The sequence below is a fragment of the Python bivittatus genome, unplaced genomic scaffold (assembly GCF_059951505.1).
Source record: "Python bivittatus isolate LINGU-HERP-01145 unplaced genomic scaffold, Pbiv_v1 ctg000080_np1212, whole genome shotgun sequence".
NCBI lineage: Eukaryota > Metazoa > Chordata > Lepidosauria > Squamata > Pythonidae > Python > Python bivittatus.
The window spans coordinates 21,045,099-21,055,000 of record NW_028277035.1 but is presented as its reverse complement, the minus strand read 5'-3'; the positions used below and the strand labels follow the sequence as shown (position 1 = coordinate 21,055,000).

The 9,902-nt window shown below is 36.1% G+C and overlaps 1 protein-coding gene across 1 annotated transcript in view; it reads right to left on the bottom strand.

Moving 5' to 3' along the window:
- The window catches only part of LOC112540630 (interleukin-12 subunit beta-like), a 12,667-nt gene extending 2,973 nt beyond the window's left edge, over window positions 1-9,694 (bottom strand). Inside the window, exons 1-5 of the mRNA XM_088134206.1 lie at window positions 9,613-9,694; window positions 6,226-6,507; window positions 2,627-2,759; window positions 1,712-1,911; window positions 463-599 (exon numbers count right to left, since the gene is read on the bottom strand). Coding sequence (XP_087990332.1) covers window positions 463-599; window positions 1,712-1,911; window positions 2,627-2,759; window positions 6,226-6,507; window positions 9,613-9,694 — 834 coding nt within the window. The remainder of the gene's footprint in view (window positions 1-462; window positions 600-1,711; window positions 1,912-2,626; window positions 2,760-6,225; window positions 6,508-9,612) is intronic.
- Window positions 9,695-9,902: the final 208 nt, after the last annotated feature.

Below are 9,902 nucleotides of genomic sequence, written 5' to 3'. Positions count from 1 at the left end.
TGAATGATTGATATTATTCAACCTTCCATATTCAGAGGCAATGCTCTTCTGAATATAGTGCTATGGATAGATGAAAAAAAGATCACTATCTTTCAAGCACTCCAGAAGTATCTGTAGGTTTACTATTGGAAAGGAAACAACATACCTAATAAACTGGATCCTTGATTTAATTCATAAGATACATTTAATTCACCAAAATATATATAATGAGATAAAACAAATAGGCAACGTGATACTCGTCAGGTATTTTGAGTTACCTCATTCTCAGCCAAAATGGCTAAAGGTTAACGTTTCAGAGATTTGTATTGAAACTTCTATAGGACAGCAGAACTGCCTACACCAGATTGTCTGCTCCTAGATCATCAACTAGCTTATTTCCTATTATTATTATTGTCATAGTTCTGCAACTGTGTGCCTTAAAATATCTTCAAAGAAAGAATATGTGCTTGAAAAAAGAATTACCTTTACATTGTTATTGGAAACCAGTTGGATCTGGTAAGTCAGCCCAAAATAAGTCACTGGGGTGCTCCACGTTGGGGGAGGTGACCAAGTCAACATGCCATGTTTGGTAACCTGGCACTGAGAAATATCCGGCTTTACTGCATGAGACAATTAAATGAATTATCTGTAACTTTATCTATTTCAGTTAGACTTTTACAGTATTACATACTGTTAATACTTATCATTTTAAAGAGCTCAGAGGGTTCAAATTTATATTAAGGCTGAGATGTGAATGCATATTAGCTACCTGCTGTTTTGGTATGGAACAAAAAAATGGCAGGAATCAACTTAAAGTAAGGATTCCAGAATAAGAACCTAAAAGCAATTGTTCTACCAGGTCAATATTGTTCCTGTGTTGATATATATGTTTCTGGAAGTCTATTATTTTGTATGAAAATCTGGGTAGCCTATATCAGAATTAGGACACCTAAGGGCCTCTAGATGTCCTAAACTACAATTCCCAGAAGCACTAGTCAGCATGGCTAATGATCAGATAAAGAAAGCTGTAGTCCAGTATATTCAGAGGGTGTAATATTTCTCACCCAGATTACATACTGTGCCTAAAATTTTATACTCTTTGATCACCGTAAGTGTAAGAGTAAATGATGTCAATACTCTGTGAAAATAACTAGTCTGTATGCTCACCTTGGCAGGTCTAAAAAGGTTAAGCAAGACCAAACCTGGTTAGTACTTGGATAGGAGACTACCTGGAATTCCCAGTTCTGAGAACTAGACAGGGGAGAAGAAAGGCAATAGCAAATCGTTTCCAGACTGTTAACAAGAAACTACTGGAATGTGACCATAAAGCCATGGAAGTCAAACTCAACTTGAAAGAGACTTGACTTTAAACTATATGAAAAATGAAAGACATTATAAGCCTGATGGGCAGTAAGGTTTTCAGATGTGAAAATTATTCCTGAAATGAGGTTACTATTCGACATCCCTAATTTGGATAAGCACATTGTTTATTCCTTTCCAGCAGATTGTTTTGATTTCAAAAAAGCCACTCAGAAATTTTGATTGGGAACTGAAACATTATTTCCTCTCAGAAAAGCTCATGGAAGAATTTATGTTGTCCTCTACTGTCCATATTACATATTGCAGCCAAAAGAAGAAATTATCTTTGACCATGGAAATAGTTGTGGGTTTTTTTTTGTGTCGTTCCCTCAGCCCATTGAATTGATAAAATAAAGTATTTTACATGACTTACAGATGTCCTTGATGAAGAAGCTGATGGCATGTTTTTCAAAGACATATTTATTGAAAATGTTCAGAGACAACATAATTGGTTGATACTCCTCAGTGAATGAACAGGGATTTTCTCTTCTGCAGGAAGCTGAATATAGTTCTGGGTTTGTTCCCTCAGAATTATTCTCGGGATTTTCACAAATTACTGTTCCTGATGCAGGCCTGTATTTAAAACCAAGATCCAACTGAGCAGGGATTTCCACATCTTCTTTTTTTAAACCCTGACTAATTCTCATGTTTAAAACTTCAGCAATGAAAATCCTTAAATACAGACTTCAGAAAATATGTTCTAGAAGGTTACCCATATATTATTGTTAATAAACACAATTCTCTCATGGGATCAGAAAATTTAGTAGCTCTATCATATCATGGATTAGATCATTTTACCAGTAGATAAAAACTACACCTTGTAATAAACATAAATGTTAACTTTGCCCCAGCTTAGACAATATGACAGGCCTAATGCCATCAGCCATAACATTATTGGCACATTCTTCTCTCCATCTCTTAATGAACATTTCATGTACGCTGCTTTACTATGTATTCTACTTCATTAACAAATTTGATTTTATTAGTTAGGGCTTAACTGATACCATTCTAAAGTGTATAAACAACCATTCCTAATTCTACCATGACATCATGATGCAACTGCTGCTCTATTGTACTTGCACTGCAACATTGCACACAAGTATTTAAGAGGCAGGATTTATGTCACAATTCAGGCTTCATCACTTGTCCCTCCTTCACAGACACCTATCTGAACTGGATATTTGCAAGATGTATATAATCTATGGATCTGTGCCTGATTCTCAACCTTTTTTTAAAACCTGCAGTAAACAGTTATACCTGCAATAGAATAATAGATTAAATGCCTTACTTCACTTCACTTCCACTTTCAGCTTCCATCTTAAACTTCAGCTCTGAATTCTGACTCTGTGCTTCCCAAAAGCATGTGAAGTTCCCAGAATAATTATTTGCTTCACAATAGAAACAGGTTCTTTGCTGTGGAACTAGAAGGGGAAAAATAAAGTGGCATTAGAATGGAGGATGTTTTAGAGCATGCTAGTGACTATTTCTAATTTATGATTTAATGCAGGGCATTTTCAGGGCACTGAAAGCATCAAGATGAATAAAAAGATATAGGAGATTATTTTGTGAATATACACAAGCAAAATATAGTACAATACACAGTAAACCAATCTTTCTTAACCTGAGTTCTATCTAACTACAAATATTGTGAATATTTGTTGGTTTTGATCAGTTGTGTTTTCCCTGTCCATTCCAATGTTATTGACTGATACTATTAGTGATTTTTGAACTAGATAGCTATCATGCTAAGAGAAACACATTACATGAATGAAATGTTTGCTGGAAGCACAATGCATGAGAAGAATAATTCCTTTTATCATATGATAATCAGTCAGAATAATTCTGATTGAGAAAAAAAAGTGTTCTCAAGTTTGTTTCTGAGTGTTCATTCTGTTCTCTCCTTCCAACCATCTGCAAAGGCAGAAAGAAGAATGGCCACTCCTTGCTCTTGTTAGTGCCAGCTTTTCTTCTTTACCAGTCCAAACAATATTTACAATATTCCAAACAGATCTAAAATACATTCTTGGATAGAGAAACCCTCTCCATCTCCACCCCTTCACTCTATTCCCTTTCTACAAAGAAGGAGGGAATTGTTAGCAACCTTGTTTTTGTATATCAAGAAATAGGTTGAGTTTCTCCATGCAAAGGAAGGGGTGGGGTGGGGGAGGGGAAGTAATCCTTTCCATTCTCCTTTGGGGAAGAAAAATTGCTTCTCCCTTTTCCAGAAAGGAACTGATTGTTCTTCTGGGATGTGGGAAGATTGCCAGAAGGTAGCAGTATATGGGCATTTAGGACAGGGCTTTCTGTAACTGAAGTTCTGCCCAAGACATCATTGTACCGCATTCCTGATTTATATCCCACATGTGGGATTCTTGTGCTGCTGAATCCTAGTGTCAAGGGTCTGTAGATAGTGTCTTGCTATTGGACAGTTTAGGGGTCCTATAAGGTATACAGAGCATTTGCTTCCTTAGCTAATCCTCTTGGACTGAATATAGTTTTGAGGACCTCAACAGTCATGCTGAAGCTATGTTTCCTAACGTGGCCACAGCTTGATGACTGCTATGAAGTCCATATGGCTGCCCCTGCACACTCTTAACTTGGGGGATATCCACATTGCCAGGTTATTGTGAGTATAAGCCATTGATCATATCTGTGGGGCAGGAACAAGCAATATCACCTGCTACTTGCCCCCAGCTACCTATTTTTATACTGCTCCCCCCTTTTTTTAAAATAAGTTGACCAGTACATTGTTCAAATGCTAAAATCTTTTTTTTTTTTTTTTACCAGCCCTAGCTAAATGCTGGGCTATTTAGGAACTGAGGTGAAATCCTTTGGCCTCAAGTAGCAGCAAAACTAATAGATAGTATCTGTGATAGTATATATGTATGTATGTGTGTGTGTGTGTGTGTGTGTGTATATATATATATATACACACACACACACACACACATACACACACACATACACCAATGAACTTTAAAAAAAAAGAAAGAAAAAGAAAAAGAAAAAGCAATAAAGTAGTTGGCTCTGGGAAATAAAAATATTCTAAAATAAATTGACAGGTTTTGAATAACTGATTTTTTGCATGTCAAGCAAATGTTATTAGTGGAACATCATTGGTAACAGTAACTGCAGCAATTATTTTGGAGCTCAGCTGGGAAAAATGCAAGAAAGGAATATTTACCTTAAACCTGATTGCTGTACCTGCACTTCGATGCTTTAATTCTGTCAACAGTATTGCATTTTTCAAAATGTAATATGCATGGATGCATGTCCAGTAAGACAGAAAGGAAAGGAATTGCCTGGAATGGCACAACAACTGCGGAATTGTCCAGCATCCAGATCTGGACAGAATTTTCTTAAAGTGGCTTAGAGTTCAGTCAGCATGAGGATGGGACAGGAGCAGCTTAAGAATGCAGTCTGGATGTGCCCTTGGTCAAGTAAGTAGGTTAGAGTACTGTAATCTGGCTCAGCTGTCATTGTTGGATCACTTCATTATGAAATTTAGCTTTCACAAGCTGTTCTACTCCATAGAAATAAACCTATCAGATTGTTTGATGGAATCTGAGAGACTCCTGAACACCTTCAGGGAATTTCTGGATGACCTCTTGGGAGTTCCTGCTAAATCCTTTCAGAACCCTGGAAGAATTGGGACTCCTGGACTAAGTTTCACCTACAGGGACTCTAAACTGAGTAAGAATTGTTAGAAAATGCCTTTATGGGTCTCAGCACAAGAAACATTTTATAGGAAAGAAACAGCAGGTGAAGAGAAATGGTTAACTTAACAAGAGTTGTTAGGGATTTAGTTTTCAATGGTTTTCATATGCATAGCTAAGAGAAAAATTCAAGGAAGATAACAGGACATTTGGAATTGAGCAGCAGAAGACAGAATTTGAAGTTGAATTATATACAATTGGTAAACATGTAATTGCCAAAGCGTATCAACTCTTGCTGAAATTTGAAATGGAGGACAAACAAGTGAAAGAGTGTATGATAAAATAGATTAAGAATTTTGGATGTAACATATTGTTGGAATAGTGGGAAAACATGCAGTGAATTGAAATTTACATTATAACTTAAAAGAGAATTTCTATAAAATGATGTACCATTGGTACATGATTCCAGAAAAAATATCTAGAATGTATGAAGGTACTTCATATTAATGTTGGAAATGTGGAAACATGAAGGGTCATTTTATCATGCCTGGTGGACTTGTAAAAAAGCCAGAAAAAATTGGGTTCAAATACAAACACTGATATGAAGAATTTGAAGACTAGCATTCAACTGAAACCAGAACTTTTCTGGTTGGGATTAATGGGCATACAGCTAAAAAAGAGCCATGGAAGAATATTTTTATATTAATCACTGCAGCGAGACTGCTATATGCCCAAAAAAGGAAAGACTCTGATATACCCACAATAGAGGAGTGGTCGGTGAAGATGACAGAACTAGCAGAGATGGCAAAATTAATTTGTTTGTTTAGATAAAGATCAATTATTACATTTATTAGTGACTAGAAACCCCTTATGGATGTTTTGCTGAAAAAAGAAAAAAAATGAACTTGTGATTTATAGGCTTGACAATTAGAAAGGGTAGCTTATGGAAGAAGGAAATTAGGATGTAACCTTAGAGAGAGGGGGTAAAATATAAATGCATTTATAATGGCTGTCAAAAAGATTGGAAGCCGCTTCTCTATAATCTTTTCTTTTTCTTTTTCTGTTTTCTTTCTTATTTATTTGCTATTCTCTTTTATTTTGTTTCTTTTCTAATATGTGTATTGCTTTTATCTTGTTAAAAATTTCTTCAATATATACATTAAAAAAAGAGAAAAGAAGAAGCAGTATTCCACAGTATCTATACTGCTCAGAGGCTTACCTGTCTCATTACACTTGAGAACTGATTCTTCTATTTCTCCATTTGCACCCCTTTTTGTAATATAAACAACAGTGTAACTTAGAAGCTCGTGTGTGGTGTTACTCCAACAGGTATAATTGCCAGCATCTGGAGTCTCCCTGACTGTTATTTTCAAAGTCATGCCATTTCCTGCCCATTTCAAGTCTTTCTTCCAATAAACAAATCCATGCAGACTTTCAGGTGCCTTGCAGGTGAGTGTCAACTTCTCGGGATGTGCTGAATTATCTGAAGACCACCGGATTTCTACAAAGTGGACTGAACATTGCAAAACAATTAAGTCGTAAAACCCTAAAAGAGCAGGCACTGGCCGGCCAACCGGTTCATCTAGGGCCCAGTGATGGACTCCTTGAAAATGCTAATGCATTCTTACATTACAGCACTTTGTTTAAGAAAGTAAAGATATTGAGACAGAGCAGACCAAAACACCACGTGCAAATCGAAGCAGTGCTCTTCCTTAAGCAGCTGTCATCTAAACCTATAAACAGAAGGCAGCTGCTTCAGAGGAATCTCATAAGGCATGTGGGTTGGGGAAGACAATGTTTCCACTTCTGGCCAGCAAGAAAACTTGGCATGAATACAGATTAATATTCTCCCCCATATTTTACTCCCATTGACATCTGTTATGTGATAACATTCTTTACTTTTAGCACAGAGTTACAAATAGCTAACAGCATAGACACCATATACATTATCATTTAGTACATTTTCATTTCTATCCTGAGCCTTGTGGAACAGAACATTCTGTTCAACGTTTGCAATATGCCTTTGTAATACCTGAGGTCATTCATTGTTACTGTCATAGAGCTTAGTACTGTACATGTGTGAAAGTTGCCGGTGTTTGTTAAGGAAGAGAAAAAATGAGGCATTTCTTCCCTTCCTTTGGTTTCCTGCCTTTGCCTGACCTGATCAATAAGATCAGACCATCCTGGAAAACACTGCCATTTGAAATGCAACAATACGTCCTCTACATTTCTATTGTTACTGGACCAGGAGAAGACAACTACATCTTCTTTCATTTGCTTCTCTTTACACACTGTAGCAAGATATACTGAGGAACAGCTATGCTGGGAAGTTGTCTACTTCCCTTGCACTCATGGCAAGTTCTTGGAACAACATATAGCAGAAAAGGTATTTTATTTTCAGAAGTGTGGGTTTGAATAATGAAACTTGTGGGTATTTAATTATTTAATTCTACTCTAACATAGGTGGTAAAATGTTTTATTGGAAAGTTTGGGCAGAAGCTAGGATTATGACTTTAAATCAATTATTACATCATGATTGTTTTAAGGATTTTTTTCCCAGCTTCAAATTGAATTTGGTATCCTAGTTCACAACAGTGGTAGGATTTTCAGCTTAACAGCTCACTATAAGCCAGATGCTTAGGCCTCTTCAAGGGCACCTGAGAAACCCCCTTATTTGATGGAATCCTCAACAGAAGTAAAACCCATAACATATCTCTAGCAAAAGCTTAAGAATGTTTTTAAAGTGGACATTTCTTAGATATTCCAAATATGGACTAAGGAATTGGAATCTCCAATAATGCCCCATCAATGGCTTTATGTTCTTAAAAATGTTAGAATGGTATGAACAATTTTGAGATTAAAGTTGATTCATCAGAAATTGTATTTAGAGTGTACTGGACTCTCCCCAAAAATGTACTTGAAAGGATAGACATCAGATTTTCTTTGTTGGAGGTGTACAAAATTTGGGCATTTGTTGATGCGCATGATATAGTCCTGTGATCATCTGATATGTTTTTGGAGTGGTATTTTAATGTGCATAGGTAGATTTATTGAAAAATCTTTAAATGTTAAAGATGTTAATGTGGTATTACATTATATAGCAACGCCTTGGAATCTGTTTATCAGGAATTATGGTTCTATCCTGCATGGAGGGTGGCTAAAACAATTATACTTCAATATCACTGAAAAGTGATATTATTCCAGATGTTAAGGATTAGATTTGGAAATGTGTAATTTACCTGTCCTGGAAAAGGCAATATTCTTCACTAATCAAAGAATGAAGCAACGTGAACTACTTTGGGAGATATTTTACAATATTTTACAATAATATTTTGTATTTGATTATACCATATTATTATATGGTATTTATTAGAAAACCAGTGACTATTGATAAGTTTAATATATAAGGTAGATTTTTGTTTAGTTTGTGTGGGTTTCCCCCTTCCACCCCCCCCGGTTTCTATCATTTTTCCCTCTAAGGGTAAGGGTTATTTTGCTTATTTTTTAAAAAAAGTGTATCTTGGTGTTTTGCTTATATTTTGTATTTTTATAAAATTAATTAAATAAAAAATACTGGAGCATGCTGGCAAGTTTTTGATATCTTGTTGAGATCCCCCCCCCCCCCCAATTTTGTGAGTGAAACTCTGACTTCTGGATATATATTGCTTGGACAGAATCTATCATAAAATTATCTTTCTGCCTGAAAATAATTGACACCTCTGTAAACAGAATTATTTCTGGTGTCCTGTCTTACTGAAATGTCCAGGGTATTTTTATAGTGCTTTGTAAAATATTATGTAGTCTACCTAGTAGACATGTACTATTTTGCCCATGTAATGTGAGCCTCAAAACAAGGTTAAGCCTGCCTTGTGGGTCCTGGGAATGGCTGTTCCATTGCAGCCCCTGCTGTATGAAACACCCTGCCCCATGAAATCTATCCTTCCAGACAGCACTCAAGACCTGGTTCTTCCCTCAGCTGCTTGGATAAGGTGAAGTCAGAGTGAGATGAGAAGTGTGGTGGTAGCACCAGGTTTTTCTGTTTTAGTTTATTGTTGCTGGTTTTATATTGTTTTATTGGTTGTAAGCTGCCCAGAGTTGGTTTTAAGAACATACAAACAAACAAACAAATAAAATTTTCTTCAAAAGAGACGTATGGATATAAGCAATATCGTCATTTGGAATGATCGGCCTATGAAGCACTCCCTCTGATGCACAGGATGTTTGTAGAGAGGGTTTTTGTTTTTTGTTATGCTAAGGATTACAAGGCTTATAGAATGTGGTATGGTAAAGTTTTATGAGAAATAAATCTTTGGGATTGCATTTGAAATGCTCTAGGGCCTCTGCAGTATAACCATACAAAGAGCTAATGTGGTGTAGTAGTAATGGTGTTGGTCAAAAAGACCCTTATTCAAGTCTATCCTTAGCCATGGAAGCTTACTAGTGACTTCAGGGCAGTTTCACTCCAACCTATCTCACTGGATTGTTGTGGGGGAAAAATGGAGGAAGAGTACTATGTATGCCACTTTAAATTCCTGGAAGAAAAGTGGGCTCTGTATCAAGTAATTAATACATTGTAATATACTACTTCAAAATTTCATTCAAAAATTCAGTGACATACCATCTCCTCTCATTTCTTGTGTTGCTTCTCTGTGAGCAACCAAAGCCAGTGTAAACGTCAGGATAAATAAGGTGAATGTCATCTGTAAACAAAAATAAATAAATAAAAAGAAAGACTGGAAAAGCAATTCTGTATCTGATTGCATCTATAACTGCTTAAGAGGCTTGCATATTTATAAATGTGGGATCCAGAAGTTTCATTGATTTACTTACATTATGAATTATCTTGGCTTCCCTTGTATCTTATGAACTGGGATCTTACCTGCAAAGTGTTTTCTTGGTTCGGATCAG